A 21448-nucleotide genomic window follows, 5' to 3' on the forward strand; every position below is an offset into this window, starting at 1 on the left:
CTGGGTAATGTAGTTTAAGCCGAAGCCATGTCCAGACAATGAAAGTTTCAGCTTTTAAGCGGATATTAATACATTTACTGCTGATGTTAGAGCCTGTCGATTGAAGGAGGCGCACAGTGACTCACCGGGACATCATTTTTTTCTTTTAAATCATAATTTTGATAGAAATAGGTTGAATTATTCACAGGATTTAGTTACTGCCCCACCCAACTTATGTCTTACTGAAGGAGGGGGGTTCACGTTTCAACTGCACATGACATTTTAAACAAAAACAGGCCTGAAATGTATTTTATTTAGTTTTAAATGACACTTTCATTTCATGACAATTGTTATATTTTTACTGTATTATTCTCCATTAATCCCATTTTATATTTAATCTATTCTTTTTATTCTATTCTGTCATCACCTCAAACAATTCCGTTGTTGTGTTTAAAACTCTGGCAATACATATCAGATAAAACCACAATTTCATCTATTCTGTATGTCTTGCACACTTGTATATTTGACAATAAAGTGACTTGAATTTGAAAGAATCTTAATTTAATTTTTTTTTTTTTTTAAATACATTGTGGATTAAACCATATGATGCTAACTATGCTCAGCTAGTCAGGGAGACATGGGACAGTTGTAGAAGCTATTTTGAAACATCACATTGAATATATACATATAACTTGGAAAGATATATCAAGAACTTTTAAATTATGATCACGTCGTTTGCACAAGAAAAAAACGTCAAGGTAGTTGAGGTGACGACCACAATCTTATTTTAGTTTTCACAACCATATGATCTATTTTAAGGTGCACAGAAGCTGCTGGAGAGACCAATATATTTGTCACTAGAAATCAGATCTATTTTTATTTTTGCTCTCATAGTCAAATTAATTCATCCAAAGGCTACGGAAAGTGGAAAAAGTTTACCAAATGAACAAAGCTTTAAGGTCTAATTTACAAGATATACTTTACAATGTTCTAAGAGAGTTTATGTTTTAAACCATGGATTGTCACTTCCAACCAATGGTTGACATGATAAGAGTGGATGGATGAACAGAGATTAATGGAAGAATTGATTGAATGAATGGATTCTTGGTTGGACTGGAACTGGAAAAGTATTCCGAGGGCTAGTTAGACAGAACAGCACAGATGTATACACATGAATAAATGATGAATGAAGGATTGATCAATTCATTGGCGAGATGCTGTACATGATGAATATACAAATTCATGCATTTGATTTATTTGAGGTCATTGAGTTCGGATGAACCTGGATCAGCTGGATGGGTTTGTACACCAGTGGATGCAAATATGAACGGATGGATGAATTAAAAGGTTTGGAATCACGCTGTGGTGTCACATGTGCCTGTAAATAAAGTACTTGCTGCTATGAATAAAGGATTGACTGATGGATGCTGGAGCTGGAAGACTCTTCGCTCCTCTGCTGACAAAGCAGTTGTTCTGACTTCTGGAGCACAAAGACTTAAATGAAATGAGAAAGGAACACGAACCACATTTATTATTAATTGATGGTCCAGTTATTTATGTAATCGGTTACATAAACGTAGCTGTAGTACTGAATTCACCATCCATGCCCCACCCATCTCATTTGTATATGGATATGAGCTAATAGCATGAAGCTAATTCTTGGATCCATCACATTACAAATATGTATTTTATGAAGACATGTGTGGATAAAATACACATTAGTTGCATGAATAGAGTATCTTACACATAAGCCTTACTGTATATCACACCCCTAATGTGGTTTCTGTACTTTACTCCAACATGATCATGTAGTCCACACAGTTTACACTGAATTTAAAAATGTACTATTATTTAATTCCTTAATGTTTATATGTTCATAAATGACGCACATATCGCTCGTACACGAACGCGCCTTTGGTTATGAGTGAAGTGTCTATAAAATATTAAAAATATAATATTGACCAACCGAGTGAAAAAGAGGCAGAGCATGAACCTCTGGTTGTTGTCACCACTACACGAGTTCTAAAAATAGTCGAGTGTCAGACAAACAGACACGTCGCTGTCGGCGGATGACTTGCTGCATGGCGCCATCTGCTGGTGGACAACAAACTTACAGTTGAGTTACGTAACAGCGCAGAACATTCTGGAAGATAACCTATAAAATAAATAAATAAGACACTCAACGAAAAGTATGCCGTGAGTCTGATGAAAAAACAAACTCGGGTTTGCAAAACACGCTCGTAAATTACACAATCAAAATGAAAATGTTAATGCATAAGCCTTTGATTCATGTGTTTATCTTTATCAAATACACTATTCATTCTCAAGCTCTATGCAAAAAAAATGATCCTTGACTAATGATAAAGCATAACGTTAAAGTTGTGCATATTCCTGTCAAAACAGCTACTAGCTATAGGGCGATTTAAAAAGTCTTGTTAAAATTTAACTGAAAAACATTGCCATTTATTCATGTCTGCTTGTAACCATTGATATATCTTAAAGATGTGTTGTACTGTCATACCTTATTTTTATTTACTTGAGTTCTAGAGTCTATTTACAGCTCTGGAAAAAATTAAGAGACCGCTGCAAAATAATCAGTTTCTCTAATTTTACTATTTATAGGTATGTGTTTGAGTAAAATGAACAATTTTGTTTGATTTCTGACACATTCCAAAAATATTGTCATTTAGAGCATTTATTAGCAGAAAATGACAAATAGTCAAAATAACAAATAAGATGCAATGTTTTCAGACCTCAAATAATGCGAAGAAAACAATATCATATTCATTTTAAAACAACACAATACTAATGTTTTAACTTAGTTCAGAAATCAATATTTGGAGGGATAACTCTGACATTTAATCCCAGCTGTCATGAGTCTTGACATGTTCTCCACCAGTCATTATTCTTGTGACTTTATTCCACTCCTGGCGTAAGAATTCAAGTCGCTCAGCTTGGTTTGATGGCGTGTGATCATCCATCTTCCTCTTGATCACATTCCAGAGGTTTTCAATGGGGTTCAGGTCTGGAGATTGGGCTGGCAATGACAGGGTTTTGATCTGGTGGTCCTTCATCTACACCTTGATTGACAGCTAGCTGTGTGGCATGGAGCATTGTCCTGCTGGAAAAACCAATATGCTGATTTGGGGAACATTGTCAGAGCAGAAGGAAGCAAGTTTTCTACCAAGACACCTTTGTATGTGGCTTGATTCATTTCCTTCGCAAAGACGAATCTGCACAACTCCAGCCTTGTCTTCCTGTTTCCAACTGTTCTTGCTGTGCGCTTCACCCCAGCTGCCATTTGCCATTCTTTTGGTAGGTCACTTGATGTCATGCTACAGTTTCTGAGTGACATTTGAATAAGTTGACGGTCATCCCGGTCAGTAGAGAGTCGTTTCTGCCCATGACGGTCTGTAGCTTTGTTGTCCCCAGTGTCTGCTGCCAGGAGTGGAATAAAGTCACCCAAGAACAATGTGTAAGACTGGTAGAGAGCACGCCAAGACGCATGATAGCTGTGATTAAAAACCAGGGTTATCCCACCAAAAATTGATTTGTGAACTCTTCCTAACTTAAAACATTAGTATTGTGTTGTTTTAAAATCAATATGATCTTGTTTTCTTCACATTATTTCAGGTCTGAAAACATCCTATTTGTTATTTTTACCATTTGTCATTTTCTGCAAATAAATGCCCTAAATGACTATTTTTATTTGGAATGTAGCAGAAATGTTGTCAGTAGTTTATAGAATGAAACAAAAATATTAATTTTACTCAAACACATACCTATTAGTAAGTAGTTAAATCAGAGAAACTGATAATTTTGCAGCAGTCTCTTAAATGTTTTCCAGAGCTGTATGTTCACTGGTGAGCTGAAAAAAAAAGAGACAAGAAATCCTGAAATGAGTTGTTTTTACTTTATTAACCTTTTCAATCAAAAAAACAACCCAGAACCGTCACCATAAAAAAAATAGACATGTCTTCATTAACCAGACATTGTTGCTTATTAAAATTCTCACCAGCCAAGTAGAATTGAGCATAGACAAGGACAAATGAGACACAATTGAAAAAAGGAATGTAACAAATTGTTTCACGTCTATACCTGAAGAGAAAGACTCAGGTCGAGACTGTTGGTCTTTGAGAGAGCACCCGTAAAAGTGACATTGTAATACTGCAACACAGAAACAACAAGAACATGCACGCTTGGCCCATCTTCATTTTTTTTTCTCTTTAAATTGGTGTCAAATGGGTCAGCTGGTAGTCGAGACGTGTGGCACAGGATCTCATTCCGACTGCAGCTGGCAGAGGAGTGCTTTCTGGGAGTCTTCTGCTGGTGAGCCTTAGATTGTTCGAGGGTTGTATTCTGGCAGCTTTTTCAGTCTCTCCTGCTCCTGCTCCGTGTCCTGTCTGGCAATGACCAGGGAGTGGGAGTAACCCATCACCACCTGCCGGAGAAAAACCATTAGAGTAACCATCGTCACCCCAGTGTCACGACCACATGTCTCCCCTGAACGTACCTGCTCAACGTAGACGCCATCCAAGGTGCGGACCTCCTGAGCCGTGGTGGAGGATTTGGCTTTGTTGTCGCCGTATCCCTGCGTTCATGAGAGTGTCAGTGATCTACCCATTTATATTCCAAACACTGCATGGTCGACATTATTTAGGGGTCTCACCAGCTCTCCGAAGGTGGGTGAGGGTCCCCAGCTGATGGTGCTCTCATCCGCAGCAATGATGATGCTGCTCTTTCTGTTGAAACCAACCAAGAAGTCGTCTTAGACCAGAACCTCCGTTTACTGCATCACTGAGCTCATCCAGTCCTTACCCACACGACACACTGCGGATCTTCCATCCGCTCAGATCCTGGATTACTTTTGGGTACATGGTGGACTCCCTGGAGGTGTTGGTCACACCCCAAAAGTAGAGCCCTCCTGTAACGGGAGGCATGTTAATAATGAACACATCCCATCATTTAACAACGTAAACTAAACTCACCCATCTCGCTGAGTGCGAAGGAGCACTGGTAACCAGCACAAATGACACCCGCACCACGCCCTGGGAAGTCAAACAGCTTAACCAGACGGGGGACCATCTCATCCTTCTGCTCCGTGTGTCCAAGACGACCGTATCCACCGAAACCCCAGGAGAAGACCCTCTTCTGAGAGTCTAAGACCAGCTGTGTGAAGAAATACATGTTGTAATCAGACAGTATTTCAACACTGTCAATACATTTGTATTTTTAACTTCAGGATTGGGTCAGTTAGGCTATGAAAGAATTACACATTTCTCCTTCTTAGCAACAAGAGATCACAACTAAGGGCAACATATAATTTATTTCCCTCTAAAGCACATCTATCAGACTTAATGCCTTGGGGCCAAATCTGGCCCGACGAGTCATTTTATATGGCCCGCCTGATGGTTGATATCATGACCTATAAAGATGCCAGTGGTTAACATAAGATAAAGGAACAGGCATTACTTGCATCAAAAAAATATAAAGAGAGACTTTAAAAAGCCGCAAAACTGAGGCTTAAAGTAAGGATTTTAAGAGATTATTTAGTGTTAAAGAGAGCTAATGGATTTGGGCCCTTGTGGGATTTAGTTTGACAGCCCTGTTCCTGAGGTTCACCCTCTCTTAAGATCTAACGGAACAACAGTAAATTATGTTATTACACAGCATAAATTATTTTGCCGCCGACCACACTGACATTTTTCAGATAATCGTGGAAGGATTCTCACCGTGTGGTTGGAGCCACAGGCTACATCTCGGACCACAACGTTGGGCACGGGCGTGACTTGCCCGTCCTTTGTCTTCTCGATGAAGATGGCGACGCGGCGGGCGATGAGCTCACAGTCAAACTCAATGCGCTGAGCACGAGCGATGAACTTGCCGTCGCTGTTGTGACCTGAGGATCACAATGATTCTCTTTCGTTAGAGTCGCTGCCTTGGAGGAGAATGTTGCGAAGCCATACCTAGCTGTCCGTACTCTGGGCAGCCGAAAGAGTAGAGGTTTCCTTTGCAGTCCACCACCATGCTGAACTCTGCACCGCAGGCCACCTTCACCAATGGCTGACCATTGTAGCAGATCTTCACAGGAGAGGAAGAGATGTGGATTTTAGAGTCAAGATACACATTTGTATTGCTTTTTATAACAAAGAAGCCTCACCAGAGCAGGGCTGAGGACGGCATCTGTCTGGTTCCCTTGGCCGAGCTGACCCAGTTTGTTCTCTCCAAAGGAATATACGGTGCCATTTTCTATCGACAAAGAAAGCCTGTTAAAATCCATCATGTCTTGTGTGACATATTGTTGTGAAGTCTACCTGTGAGCGCCAGCGTGTGGTTGCGTCCGCAAGCTGCGGCAACAATCACTTGATCTGCCAAACCCTCAATTAATTTTGGAGCCTCGAGACGCTTCGTGTCACCGTGGCCCAGCTGACCTTTGTCATTACGTCCTGTTGGTCGGCAGCATTTAGATTACCCACGTCGAGAAAAACAACTGAGCAAGACTCAGACAAAAGTATTACCCCAGCTCCACAGCTTGCCCTCTGTGGTCAGGAGGAGACTGTGGGCAGCACAGGGACCTGCTATCACACAGCTGACCTGGACACCACTCATGCAGCCATAGCGATGGGGGCCCCAAAGATTTTGTCCAAGGTTGCGAAATGCAGCTATGAAGAAGAACAAACATTGTTATTTAAGGAAAAATGTACAGAATCCCTGTCAGGGATTAGAAGGTACCTGTGCTGCTGGTGACATTTGAAAACATCCAACTTCTACCTGCATTTTATTGTTACAACTCTATTCACATTATACAGTTGTCAAACTATAATATTTTAGACAGGGTCCTTCTTTGGGCCCCGTTTTATTCTCCATCGACATGCTTCCGCTTTGCCAGACCTGTGTCAGGACAAATGTTTTCACAGCAAAAAACACATATTGACCTCACATTCTTGGGCTGAAGGAAACCGTTTAATCATGTGCCATTTAGCTAAATATTAAAGCTGTTCCCTGATCACCTTAGAATTCACTGTAATCTTTTTAAAGCCCTTTTTTGTCAGGCAACTAAATGTATTCTAGTTTTTCTGACCCCATACAAGGCAGCCAGCCCCAGTTGAGAGATAAATTTAAGTGGGAAGGAGCCTTCTCCACCAGGTGTCCTGAAGACATCAGAGATGTAGTTACAGTTTTGTAGCAACATTATAACCAAACTACTATTGTAACATGTTTCTGTTGTGCTAATTTGAGAGCAGTTTTTCAAGATCTATCTCAAAAAAAAAAAAAAGTGCACGTGTGCTTTGAGTGTCTTGTACTCGGAACAGTACAATGTGTATCATGTGTTAGTATTATCTTAAGGTTCAACACGCACAAAAGTATATCAACACTTTACCTTGTTGTTTGGGCACCTCCTTCCTGCCAATCAAATCCCAGTTAGTGGCACCAAAGATCACCAGTTGACCTTTGACCTTGGGGCACTCAAGTCTCTGTGGAAAGACAGTTGAGAGTGTGGACTAATCTTTAGGAAATATGCCTGGGACTAAGCAACGAACTTACGATTTTCTCTTTGACATCATCGGCCACAGACACGGGCTGGAGTCCGGACTTTGTCGTGGATTTGCCGGAACTCTTGTTTTCCTGCTCAAAGTCGAACTCATCATCACTACTGAAGTCTCGTTCTTTCCTTTTCCCACTTGGCTTCTTCTTTTTTATACCGCCATTTCCAGAGACTTCAGTCACCCTCTTACGTGGCATTGTTACAGTGAGATACTGAGAAAGACAAGACGAAATCAATCAGAACCAAATGATTTTTATTATTATTACTAGACAATTATTCAAACTTAGATTGTGATCATTATACACTATATTCTTCTTCAGTCAGTGTGGTTCAATAGTTTCTCAGTATTACAGATAAAGAGATGATGGTGGTTGTCCTTGATGAGTCATTGAAATCACTGTTGGTAAACCACATTTCAGACTCTTGTGTCCTCAATCCTGTTATCTAGCACGTCTTCTTTGCATAAAGCCTAAAAGTGTGTTTTCTAAACAACATTGGCTCAAAAAAGTTTCTCATGTGACAGCGGATTAGTATGCGTTTACCTTTTGTTCTCAGTTTTTTTTTTTAAAACCCCCTGGCCCACTCTACTCGTTTACAAAAGAAACATTTTTGCGTTTTAATTTTAAATAGATGTGGGATCCTTTGTGCCGAGTCTCACTTCTGTTAGTGAAATAAAGTTCACCAATAGATGATAATTCTGTTACAGAGTTTAAAAAAGACCTTCATCCTGAGTTTTGTGTTTGAATGGCTAACAATATCAAATGTGTATGCCTGCAAGGAACATGAGAGGACACAGTTTATAAATCACAATATACGCAAGTGTGTGGTTTGATGACACATTTATGTACCGATAAGGTAAATTACTCAATGAAGATCAACACATATTTAGTTCTGATAACATTTTAAGACTAAACTAAATTTTAAATCATGTATTAAAAGTATACAGAAAGTCTCAGATATCTTCTACACTTATGCATAATGAGTAATGTTAAATACTATATCAGGCTTACTATGACTGAAAGGATTCCTAAAAGAAAACCCCAGAAAACCATATATTTCTGAAAGCAAGTCTTCAATACGGTTGTCGACATTTTTGCTTTAATGTACGTCCATCTTTAAACAGGCTTTTGTACACCATGCCAGGTGAAGCTTTTTCCAAAATGCTTTTCCTTTGCAAGAAAGTCAAAGGCAAACTGAATTAAATCCAGAACATCTTTGTAGTTTTTGAGATTAGAAACCAAAAGAGTTTAGGGTAAATTTAAAGACATACATTCTATCTAAATAAAATAACCTGGTTGTAAATACATACATGTACGTTAGATATTAACAAACCTAACCGAGTTGTTCATTTTAATAGCTCAATTTCAACACACAAGTTTCTTCAAGATCCACTAACGGGTTTTGTATAATGTTAAAAAAAAATAGCATGAACTTTGAAATAATTATTTTTAGTTGAATATAACATATTCAGCGGCGTAAAAAAAAAATGCTACGTTCACTAACGTGCACATATGTCACTGCATTCAACTTCTAGCTCCAGGAATGTTAACGTGTCAGTGGAAATATCGAGATTTCGAATAAAAAAGATGACGATCCTGTCAAATTTAGACGCTTAGTTCGTGTGTTACTTGTATAAAACGACCAAGTGTGTCGCACGGACAGTGCTAGCTTTAGGAGCAGGAGAAGGAAGCGGTCCGTGTGTAATAGCTGTCAGCTAGCTTCAATAAGCTAAGTAGCTAAAGCACTGTCGCTCTTTGTTCGCACAACGGTAGAGAAGCGACCTTACAACCGCTCCATTGCTTCGGAATCGTCCCTGAAGTTATACTTTAGCAAACATAAGAAGTCCTAAAGATGGTTTCATTGAAAGGTTTCGCGTTATTTTAACCCTCGACCCCCAATTAAGTCAAACTAAGTTAATACGAGACGAGCTAACACTGCCTCGCCGTTAAGCTAATAGGTAGGTGTAAATAAAAACAATATAATACACGGATAACTTTACACGGTTTCATGTTTACGTTTTTTAAAAGTTTTGTCAAATGCAGCACCTGGCGCTCGCCGGAGAAGAAAATGTTGTAAATGGCGTAAATGTAAGAATAATGATATACCGGCGGGTTGAGGGTCCGTCGCTGAGCCGTCTCTGGTTTGATTGATTTGAACAAAAGAAGCTGCGTTCTGCTTTTACACCACGTGACTTCATTTACTATTCAAACAGGAAGTCACTTCTCGGCGATGGTCTCGCTTCTTCTGGGTCACAAGTTCTCTTGGAACTTCTCAAGTCTGGGGCTTCAGTGGGAACACACCGCACTCACATTTAGATAGTATATAAGTGTTTGAGGGCAACTGGGTTATTGAGGCTGGAGTTTCAACAGTTTCACTTGTAAACCAACATATGTTTTCAATTGACGCAGAAATAGGTCTAATGTTTAGTTTAGCTTTTTTATTTGTCGACCAATATAGTCTCAATTTTGAGATTAGAGTATTTTTTGGAACCTCAAAATTCACATTATTTTCAAACCATTTAACTGTATACATATAATCTGTTATATAACAACACAGTGGAAACATGTAAAAGAAAAAAATGGAGACATCAAGAGAATTATGATTTAATTTACCTTATTATGCAGAGAGTGTAAACGCAGCTTGTACTGTGGTAGGATTAGACGAGAAACCCATTTTTGGGACGTTGTATGGTACAACAAAGGTACAGGCAGAGAACATACACATGTTCATCCAAAACCTTTCACTGAAGTCAATGAAAGTAAAGGACTTTAAACATGGACTATATAATATAAGTTCTTCATAATAATTGTGGTCAACAGCGTTACCCTATGCACTGTATTGCCTAAAACACAAACTTAAAACCAAGTGTTCACAAAATTTAAAAAACAACAATGAATATAATATATAACAAAGTGTGGTTAGACCGGAATTCCTGCAAACCATTAAGATCAATGTTTCCAGCATCACACCAACACAAGCTTTAATAAATCCCTTAAGTTTTACTATTGTTTTACAATTGAGTCAGTCACAATGTGTTTAACACTTTCCTTATACCCAATTCAGGGGACCCCAAAAGTTTACCATTAATCTCCCTCTCTGTACAACCACTCTCCAAAAAGACCATGGGACAGAAGTAGGATTACTTAAAATCCCTTAAAAACATTTATTTTAGTTGTATATGCTTGCTTTGTCCAATACCATTGATAATATTTTTCACACTTTTGTCCACACAAGTTTCAGAGCGACATAAAAGCAAGGTTACATTCCCCTGCGTAAAGCAGCATGACATACAGCATGTAAAGCAGCAAACTCTATTTATTATCATTATTATTATTATTTTTTATAGTTATTAAACATATGGTTAAAATAAACCCTTATTCGTCCTACAGTGGGGAAATGTGCACAGTATGAGAAGCACAGACCACAGAATACATATAATGGTATACATTAAAAAAAAAAGAGTATGTAGTACTCAATAAATCATCAATCATTTTCAAAAGAAATCCAATATGATCGGCTAAAAAAATATACTGAAAGATACAAAGAATGATTAACAAGAAAAATCCCTGAAGAAAATTGTAGTAGATGGGAGAGGGATTGAATTCCTTACTTAAAATAAGGGAGGGTTAAGGCCGGCAGTCATGAGCCACAATACTGTTTCAACTTTTTTTTTTTAAAGATACTGACCTTTTTTTAAACATAAATATGTAGGAAAAACTTCCCTTCCTTACAGTTGTAACACAATAAATGTAGCAAATTTGTCTCTTCATATATCTTATTCCGCTTTGTACGATATATAATATTCTATATATCTATTACCTATAAAATGCACACATCACTAATTCTGATGTGAATATAGGGAGTAGCAAGAATGCGTGTTGGATAAAAAAAAAGTTATTTGTGGCATGTGTTTTTAATTCAACAAGAAACGCACAGAAATGAAAGGGTTGCGACGTGGATGCCACATAGATGCAGTTGATGGCGCTGTGGGCCTGCTTTGACAAGTGGTGACAGCAAATAAATAAAGAAGTAGACGAGTGACCAGAGCCCCGCCCCGGGCGCTACGTAATCGTCTTACTCAGTCAACTTGCGATACTTTATACTCGCAGACTTTTTTCTTTTTTTTTCAATTAAAGGATTCCATAAACCGAAGACACGTGGTCCAGGTGATATCTGTTGGGATGCGAAGGTTTTTATTCGAATGCTGTTTGAAAATACTTCCGCCTTGTTGCGACGTGTGACGGCCTGTAGCGACAAGTGTCAGGAGATATAAAAGGTCAACAAAAACCCCGGAAACAAACTTGTTGTCGTACATGAGTCGCGACAACTTGGAATTAGGAAAAAGTCCCATTAAAGGTGAGTTAAGTTATGGTGTTTAAAGTAGGACTAGTGAAAACAGTTTGGAGTAAAGTCGTCCACCTGTTGCTCGCTGTGAACTTTATACCAGACAGTTGCTAAGGGATTAGCTCGTGCTAGGGCAGTGCAAACTTGTTTTGTGTTTAAAATAAAGTAGATTTGCTGGAATAAAAACACGTTTCTGTCAATCGACTGACCAGTCAAACTTTTAGTGAATGTAACGAAGTTTTTCCCCTTCATGGTGTTAACATTATTGTTATTTTAAATAGACGTTAGGTTTCGGGTGACAAGTGCTCTTTCATGTACAGTATGGCAGTTACCATTATTCTCCATTAATCCACGAATACTCTTTATTTTAGATATAAATCCATTAGAAAGCTAATCTATTGTTGTTGCTCAACAATATGTTAATGTTTTGAAGTCTCTTTGTGTGAGTTTTTTTTTTTTTAACGAGTGTCTGACATTCCATTCCAAGACTCATCTACTTGTTCCAACAAGCAGGCAGTGCTTTCATACTGAACCAGTCATATTCCTGGAGACTCTGCAAAACAAGCCACAACGCTTTTAACTATTAATTGTTTTCTAAACTATTTGAAATTCAAAAGTTATGTAGCAAATGCGCAAAGCGTTTTTTGTTTTTAACGCATTTCTAAATTGTAATGTAAATAATATTTACAAGCATTAACTATTCTGTCATGAATACAGTTATATTCTATGCATTTGGGTTTGCAACATGGGATCTTATATTCATTGGTTGTTATTTATTTGTTTTAAGTTATTCCCTTGTTTAGGAATGTTTTTGGTTGTGTTATAATGATCTAATATTTTTTTCTGTGCATTAACATTACATTATATTTTTTTGCAGTGGCTGTCTTGTCAATTGATGGACAATCCTGGTAAGAAAATTACTTTGCGTTACATTCAAATGCATAATATGCATTTATTTGCCTTTTTATTTTTTAATTTGGCTTCATTCATGTTGCGAATGGTGGTATTTCATTTGTCTTACAATATATCTTTTCAATATGTGTTATCGTTCAATATTTTACTGTTATACCAAACCCTTGATGTCTACATTTAAATGCACTTATACTGTAAAATAATCTGTGGTTTATCATTCAAGTCAATATAAACAATGAGATTAATCATTGCAGCATACAAAACTCAGAAACTCTAATTTCTGATGCAACGTGGAATAATAGGATGGTCAATAGTATTAAAAAGTAAAAGTAGATTGCTATATTGATGCTGTAAATGTGTAAACAAAATATATTTAATTATAAAGAGTATTGCAATTGAAAAGATGGATCATGTTAATGCAACACGACTCAATAAAACAATGTCCTCATCACTTTTGCTTAGTTTTGCCTATATTCATTATTATTTTATAATAGAATATTTGTTTTATTTCCCCTTAAACTATTCACAGAATATATTAACCCCTTTGCACTTTCTTTCTCCAGATGACAATAATACTGGAGGGGATGAAGCTAATTCTGGTGACGGTTCCCCCCCATCCAAACGAAAGGGCAAGTTTTCCAAGATGGGCCATATCTTTAAACCTTGGAAGTGGAGAAAGAAGAAACCTAGTGAAAAATTGAAAGAAAAATGTACCGGTCGGTGTCCCACACAGAAATATGTTTTTTAATCGTTCCATTTTATTGTTTATTAATAGCATTTTGTCATCATCACAGTTTTGGAAAGAAAGATTTCTGTTCGTAAAACCAGGGAAGAACTTATTGCTAAGGGTCTTCTGAGGGAAGTCACAGAACATGGTTTGTTTTCTTTTTTTTATATACTGTATATATAAATTTTATTTTACAATTGAGCATCCAATGTTCTTATCCTGTGATTTTCTACAGAGAGCGGCAATGCAGACCCCTCAAAGGTGAAGAACGGACATACAGTGCCAATGGACATGTCCCAACCAGAGATGGATTCTCGAGCAAATATCCTGAGACTCAATGCTGTTGAAGAACGTCGAGGCAGAGCACACTCTGATGCCTCTCGAAGCAACCGTGCCCCTTTGGATGTTGATGCCCATGCTAGGCTTGCTGCCGACAGAAGAAGCCATCCGGCATCAGATGCCTCTCGTAAGCCAGGGGCATATCAGAGGGGTCCTCAAAAAGACGAGCAATTCCGAAAAGAGGAAAGGGGCGATGGTGACGAGGGAAACCGATTTAAGAGGGAAAGGGGAGGTCAGGAAAGAATGGATTGGCGTGAAGAAGGGGAGAGGAGAGATGTTGTTGAGAAAAATGATGATCACAGAGACCGGCGAGAGTTGAGAGAAGATAAGATTGAAAGAGACAACAGAAATCGAAGAGATAGGATTGAAAGTGAGCGAAAAGATTATGGTGATGACCCAAGAAAAAATGGCAATGAAAGGGAACGCGTCGACTGGGAGAGGAAGGAGCGAGACGACAGAGAGCGGCGAGACGAAAGAGAGCGAAGAGACGATAGGGAGCGACGAGAGCGAGACTACAGGAGGGATGACAGGGCGCGGAGGGAGAATGACACCGGTCAGCAGAAAAAGTATGATAGAGAGACTGATGTCAAGGACCCGAGAAAGCGGGATGACCGAGACGACCGTGACAGAAAGAAGCATGGCGACAGTGTGGGAACTGAAAAAGATCTGAGGGAACGGGATGATGTGGAGAGGAGGGATCACAATGAAAGGGAAAGAAAGGAGCGAGACGACATGGATAGAAAACTACACAATGACAAAGAGAGGTTGGAGCAGGTTGAAATGGAGAGGAGGGAGCGTGACGACAGGGAGAGGAAAGAGCGTGACGACAAGGAAAGGAGGGAGCGTGATGACAAGGAAAGGAGGGAGCGCGACGACAGGGAGAGGAAAGAGCGCGACGACAAGGAAAGAAGGGAGCGCGACGATAGAGAGAGGAAAGAGCGTGATGATAGCGAGAGGAAAGAGCGTGACGACAAGGAAAGGAGGGAGCGCGACGATAGGGAGAGGAAAGAGCGTGATGATAGGGAGAGGAAAGAACGTGACGACAAGGAAAGGAGGGAGCGCGACGATAGGGAGAGGAAAGAGCGTGATGACGGGGAGAAGAGGGAGCTGGAGAAGCGGGAGCGCGACGACAGGGAGAGGAAGGAGCGTGACTACAAGGAAAGAATAGACAGAGATAATAACCTCAGGGAGCGCTGGTTGCAAGAAGAAAAAGTAGCGAGGGAGGAAAAGTATAAAAGAGAAGCTGGAGTTCAAATAAAGGAAAGACCAATCTATGCGGACAAAAAAGATTTCAAAGATAAGGACCTTCCTAGATACTCATCTGAAGACACGGAGGGAAATGAAAGACCAAGACATTTTGACTCTGAAAGGAGGGAAGAGCAAGAAAATAAACAACATCGGCGAGATGCTGATCAGTTGCACAAAATTGTTAGACCTTTCTCTGACATGGATTTGCGGCCCCGTCTGCAGAAAAGCTCGTCAGAGGAATATAGGAAGAATCAACCTTCTGAACCTGCATGGAGAAGCACTTTGCCCAGGACGTCCCCATCCTCGGATGTCCATGGAAATTCAGGTAAGATAATCAGGTTTATTGTACATCCAATGGCTTTTTAAATACATTTTGTTTATTTTCCTCCATAGAATCTACTAGTCATTCTATTATTCCCCAACCCAACCCTAAACAAGACTATGTTCCGCCTAAACAAGCTCTTTTACCCCCTAAGATCCTTATGGCTAAACCAGGTACCCCCAGTAATAGCTCCGCATCCTCAGCCTCCTCAGCCTCCTCTTCCTCATCCACCTCATCGTCCAGTTCTGTTGCAATAGCAAAGCCTCCAAGGACAGTGTCCCTAGTTGTGGATGATCCAACTAGAGTCATTATTCCTGCTTCATCACCCGACAACATTGACATGCCACCCCCTGTACCCCCGCATGCAAAGCAGCCTCCCGTTCCTCCTCCCAAACCAACCAACCGCAACAGTAGCCTTCCACTGTCTGGTATGTTTTGAAACATGTTCTTTTTATACTTGTGTCCATGACAGCTTTTACTAACGCACTAATGCGTTGTCAATTCATGTTAGAAAGTCCACATGTTGGTATAGTTTGGGCAGAAAGGCTTGATATGAGTGGTAGAAATCTTCAGCTGATGATGAATCAGCCGTGGTGTTTGTTGGTCCTAATGCATGAGTTAATACTGGTCACAGTGCAGGAATGTAAATGGTGACTAGCAGGTTCAAAGTACATTCCTTTGGTATGTGGAAAGGATGACGCTTGTGGTAGTAAACTCTGCTAGCTGTCTCTACGACAACAACTATACAAAGTGTCTTTCCAAGTAGTTTGTAGTTTTCAAGAAAGACGAGTATCTGCCTTTTATCGTGTTAACAGGTCTCCTCTGGGTTAGAGATTCTCAGGTGTCAAATGGTTTGAGTTTCCAGTGAAATCGAGATGGAATGCTTCCTTTTTGGCTAGATGAAGAGATTATCATTTAGGGACAGATGAGAAGTAATGAGAAGCACAATTCATACAGTATTTATATTTGTTCCTTCAAAGCTCCTGAATCTTGTCCATCAAATGTTTTTGTCGTTTCGTTTCAGCTGATCTTAGCCAAGGTGAAAGTAATGTCTCGGGAACGAAAAGGTCTCCACCAACGCCCCCGAAGAGAATGACCCCAGTGACAAAGAGGCATTCTATGGACCCGTCTTATTTGAACAAGGCTCTAGAGCCCCAAACAAGAACACCAAGTCCCCCGGCTGTTCCGCAAGTTACTGAAAGTGAGAATGCGACGTCAATGGGAGACTATCAAACCTCAATGGAACCACCTCCATCTCACATCCCACCATCACCTCCAAGACATCACTCTGGGAATTCTGGTGTACCTAGTGTTCAAATGGATCCTCCGAGCCCCGTCACTGAGCCCCCGTCAGAACTTCCAGCCATCCCGCTGCATGTTCTTATCAAGAGAGCGCTGGCAAGCCCCAGTCCTTTAAGACCACAGCCTGATGGCTCCCAGAGGGCTCATTCCCTGCTCTTTGAGCAACCCCCAGACTTCCTTGAAGATCCCGCCCTTAACGTCAGAAACTCTCTCCCCATCACCATTGAGCCTCTCAGACTGTAAGTACCTAGGTCGCATTGTTTTAATTCACGACATATTTGGTGTCGTTACATTTAATATCAGAAACGCAGCACCTATATAAATACAAATGACTTACTTGCCTACTAGATTTGACTGCACCAAGTTGTTCTTGTTTCTCTGGGATTTCAAACCCTTCTATTATAACAGAACCAATGAATGGCCTGTAAGACCTGAGCCTTTATTGTCTTTCTAAATGGAACAATTATGATAATAGTACCTATGTCATGTATTTGGTCCCGATATTTAATGATGTTATTTGAACGTATCGTAAGGTTTTGTATATCAGATGCATCAGGCGGCTCTATAAATATAAATTACTTAATTACTTACTTTAATCACAATAATGAGAAACTCATGTGGCACTTGATCGTCAGATTTTGTAACCTTGTAAAGTGTTTTGGACAAGCTGTAAATTTACTTTTTTTCACTTTTATATAGAGTTATGAAAAAACGTGGATTTGGCAATACATCGTGATAATTTGACCTCTGGTATAATATCAATATTTCATCACTTAATATATCTTTTAATGCAAACATATGGTTTAGTCTAATTCGTGGAGATGGAAGTAAAATATGACTTATGCATGTTGAACATGTTTATCTTATTGTGAGCTTCCTCACTTTTGTGCCTATAACTATAATTAAGAAATATTTGACTCATCTTCTGACATGTTAGTGGTCAATCTACCACCTTACGAGCACACAATAAGTCCTATAAAACCTTAGTTAAACCTGTGTTATTGGTGAAACTAAGTAAACCTTAGAAGGTCAAGGTTTAACTCTACTTTTGCATTTTTGAGTTAATCTAGTTCATTTGTTGTTACCATAGTCCTGAAGATGACGACTTTGACATGGAGGAAGAGTTGCGAAAGCTGCATCCACAAAGGCCTCCCTGGAAGACTCAGATGGAGGCTCGCAGCAGGAGAGGAATGGTGGGAGACCATAAAGTTAATGTTATTCCAGAGGGCTCCTGGCAGAGCGAGGAATCTGACTCGGATGGTCCCATCTTGTATAGAGATGATGACAATGACGAGGAGGACAATGATGATGATGACGACGAGGATGAAGAGACTCCAAGTCAGTACTTGACCGTCGGGAGTTTACAAATGATTTATGATTTTGCAACCTCCCTAAACTATTTATTTGACAGCTGGACTGGGAAACCGAGTGAAGAGGAAAGACACATTGGCTTTAAAACTGGAGAGACGGGCGAAGCTTGAGCGGGAACAAGGCGGTGCCCAGGAGAATAATAATGGATTGACTTGGCACAGCAAAGATCAATGGTTGGCAGTCAGGAACAAGATCGGATCAACACTAACAAGGTAAGAAACTTCAAGCTTAACATTAATGTCAACAACTGCAGTTGGAAGAAAAAAAAGCTATAAAGGAGTATAATTGTCACATGGTTTAAAATCAATTGAAATGGCATAAAAGTAATCTTGTTTTTTTAAAGTGACAAAATTCAAATTGTAAAATATTGTTAAAAATGGTTTAGAAAAGCTCTTTGGTTGGTTTTCCCTTCCTGATAACATTCCAGTATAATAATGTGAAACTGCTAAATGTGTCTGAGTTATTTAAGTTGCTCACACATTCCAAACATTTCCTCTGTACAACCTATATCTTGTGTCGGCTGCTTCAGAACTTTCTTCTCCAAAGGAAGACTTGGTGGCAACTGTCAAGATGATAAAACAAGAAGAAGTCGTTTGCCTCTAGTCCATGACTTCACACTCAGTGTCTCTTTGCTACCACAGTGAAGACAAATGTCTTGTGTTTGTGTTTGAAGTGTTTGATCACATATTCAAAAATGATCCTTAGGAATCAATACAAAATAAGATTTGTGTGTTTGAATTGTACAATATGTGTATCAGTTTATTACTGAATATCATATTATATTTCTACATGTGTTCTTGTTGAATCATATTTATTTGGATGAAAGTAAAATGTGCAAAAATATATTTTCAATTTCCACTTAATTACTAACTATATATATTTTTTCAGACGTTTAAGCCAGAGACCAACAGCAGATGAACTGGAGCAAAGAAACATTCTTCCAGGTACAATCTTAGCTCCTCTTTCTTTTTTAACGTATGGCATTTATGTTGAACAACGATTTCATTCCTGTACAGTTAAGAATGAGGAAGATCGACGTATGGAGCGCAGTGAGATCAAGCGCCGGCTCACCAGGAAGCTGTCACAGCGGCCCACAGTAGCCGAGCTCCAAGAGAGGAAGATCCTTCGTTTCCATGAGTACGTAGAGAGCACACATGCCCACGACTACGATCGACGAGCGGACAAACCCTGGACCAAGCTCACGCCTGCTGACAAGGTGAGCTGTTACTCCGTAATCATTACCGTGTTCTCAAGTCAACTCAGATTGGCTTCTTATATTGGTCTATTTATAGTTACTACTTAAATGCAGCCAATAACAACATATAAGAAGTGTGTTGTATCCATTGGAGAGTGATGCTCTCATTGTGTCCTGTTTTTTTCATTGCACATACAGTATATAAGTATATATTAGTCGATTGAAGTACTACTAAAAGTAAACAGATATTTTCAGTTGCCTACATTCCTGACTGGGGAAAAAACTGAGACAAACCTTCAACAGACGTGTCTATACAGCAAAACATCCGGCATGCTCACATTACACGGTTCAAACAACAGCGGAGAACAATGATATAAACATCACAGCTGGTCATGTGGAGCAACTGGTCCATCAGGTTCCTTCTTGTCCTTATTATTAACATTTTTGGGAGTGAAATTCGACATCGCACACAAGTTGTAACTTGTAGTTCAACAGCTGACTAAACTATGTAGGTCATCATAAAATAAATGTATATTAATTTCAATTAATTCATATATTTTATGACTGATGCTGAGCTATTTTAATCCTTAAGTTAAACTATTTGTATTTGGCACAATAGTCAGTAACAGTTGTGGTCTGTTATTGAGAGTCTCCTCCAGTTAAAACCGGTGCTGCTAGATGAACCTGAAGAGTTGAATATAAACATGTCTGCCTCGTGTGTCAACGCAGGCTGCTATTCGCAAAGAGCTGAATGAGTTCAAGAGCTCGGAGATGCAGGTCCATGAAGAAAGCAGGATCTATACTAGGTACTCCATTTAAGTCATTAGTTAATCTCTGTTGGTATCTTGTTTCACCTGTTGAATCTGTTTCTCCACCCAGGTTCCATCGTCCTTAATATTTTCCACTGATGATTCAGGTACTTCACTGGAGACGAAACTAGTCTGATCGCTGACACAAGAGCCTCGACTGGACCTCACTTTAGAAATGGTTTAAACCGACTACTGACGGACTGGAAACACCATTCGTTTTTAATAATTATGTTAATTTTCTGTTTTATAAATTGATGTAAATAGAGTTTTAACCCCTTGTGTGCACAAATTAAATTTAAATGGACAAATGTGGGGAAATAAGGTTCTCGGAGTATATTAGCAAATTGCTGTAGATCAACAGTGAAAATGACACATTTGCAACATTTAGGTTTTAACATGTCTCTGTAAATAGTTGGTTTGTAAGATAGAAAAAAAGATCTATCCACTTGGAAATCTGCAAGGTAAACACTAAAATGCATTTACTTGTAGAATTTACACAATCTTTTAAATGTTATAGACCTAATGCTGTTCATGTAACAAACCAAAAATATTAAAAGTATAATAATAATCTGTAAAATTTGAGTTGATTCTGCCAAATTTTCAGCATTCTTGTCAACTACAGTAACACCCTTCCCCCTTAATCTGCTATGTATATACTTTTTTAATTCTGTTGATAGTGGATGTTTTCTACAGGAAAAGGGTACAATTATCATTATTTTCCTGTTGTTTGATAATATATCTTTGTACTGTAATAGGTTGTAGATTTGATTCCTTTTGTACTGTTGTAATTATCACTTTTGGAAATTGTGAGGCATTTCACAAATACTATGCAATAGTGCTGGAAAATATTTTTTAAAATAAAAGTGCAATTGGTTGTGTAATCTGAATAAAATAATTTCAATCTAAAACGTGTTTTTCTTTGTTGGTTATTCTATTTACTTGATGGAACTGTGACATTTAAACTATTGAGATACTTAAGCTGTGAGTCAACATTATGACTTTCACACTAACAATACCACAATAAACAATTTATTTAAACAATTTCCCAAAGGAGACCTCCTGAGGGATCAATACAGTTTTACCTTACCTTACAATGAAGTCCCATTATGATTATATTATTATGGAACTCCTGTTGTGTTATCAGTTTTATCTTGCCCTTTAAAGTATATCATTTATTGAATATTGTTTTGATTGTTTAAGCGCTTTGTGACCCTGGTCTGGAAAAGCGCTATCCAAATAAAAATTACTTACTTACATTATAAATGGGGTGGCCATTTTCTTAGCATGTAGCTATGATACAATGCAGTGAAATGTTAAATCTTTATATTTTTAAGAAGGCAAAGATCTCGTTGTG

General features: G+C 38.9%; 2 protein-coding genes across 2 annotated transcripts; one reads left to right on the top strand and one right to left on the bottom strand.

Moving 5' to 3' along the window:
* Positions 1-3877: 3877 nt before the first annotated feature.
* Positions 3878-9762, bottom strand: rcc2 (regulator of chromosome condensation 2). The gene is made up of 13 exons (XM_087787471.1): positions 9631-9762; positions 7525-7737; positions 7361-7454; positions 6498-6641; positions 6294-6425; positions 6140-6228; positions 5946-6060; positions 5712-5878; positions 4968-5148; positions 4798-4903; positions 4649-4721; positions 4493-4570; positions 3878-4420 (listed from the first exon to the last, which is right to left on the bottom strand). Exons 2-13 carry the CDS (start codon positions 7720-7722, stop codon positions 4316-4318), a joined length of 1482 nt encoding a protein of 493 aa, XP_087643597.1. The 5' UTR covers positions 7723-7737; positions 9631-9762; the 3' UTR covers positions 3878-4315.
* A 1810-nt stretch (positions 9763-11572) lies between these two features.
* phactr4a (phosphatase and actin regulator 4a) lies at positions 11573-21002 on the top strand. The gene is made up of 13 exons (XM_087787472.1): positions 11573-11881; positions 12747-12777; positions 13345-13497; positions 13576-13656; positions 13744-15420; positions 15489-15845; positions 16442-16958; positions 17810-18057; positions 18131-18302; positions 18979-19034; positions 19107-19306; positions 20015-20091; positions 20165-21002. The coding sequence occupies exons 2-13, from the start codon at positions 12765-12767 to the stop codon at positions 20178-20180; spliced, it is 3567 nt and encodes a 1188-aa protein (XP_087643598.1). The 5' UTR covers positions 11573-11881; positions 12747-12764; the 3' UTR covers positions 20181-21002.
* The last annotated feature ends 446 nt before the right edge of the window (positions 21003-21448 follow it).

The sequence above is a fragment of the Callionymus lyra genome, chromosome 3, assembly GCF_982586985.1.
Source record: "Callionymus lyra chromosome 3, fCalLyr1.hap1.1, whole genome shotgun sequence".
Taxonomy (NCBI): Eukaryota; Metazoa; Chordata; class Actinopteri; order Syngnathiformes; family Callionymidae; genus Callionymus; species Callionymus lyra.

Coding starts and splice junctions, on each gene's coding strand:
- rcc2 (XM_087787471.1), bottom strand. CDS start 7,722: ATGCCACGTAAGAGGGTGACTGAAGTCTCTGGAAATGGCGGTATAAAA. Junction 6,426..6,497: donor GGGCAAGCTGTGGAGCTGGG/GTAATACTTTTG, acceptor GCCGACCAACAG/GACGTAATGACAAAGGTCAG. Junction 5,879..5,945: donor CCCAGAGTACGGACAGCTAG/GTATGGCTTCGC, acceptor TGTGATCCTCAG/GTCACAACAGCGACGGCAAG.
- phactr4a (XM_087787472.1), top strand. Junction 13,657..13,743: donor GAGGGAAGTCACAGAACATG/GTTTGTTTTCTT, acceptor GATTTTCTACAG/AGAGCGGCAATGCAGACCCC. Junction 15,421..15,488: donor GGATGTCCATGGAAATTCAG/GTAAGATAATCA, acceptor TTTCCTCCATAG/AATCTACTAGTCATTCTATT.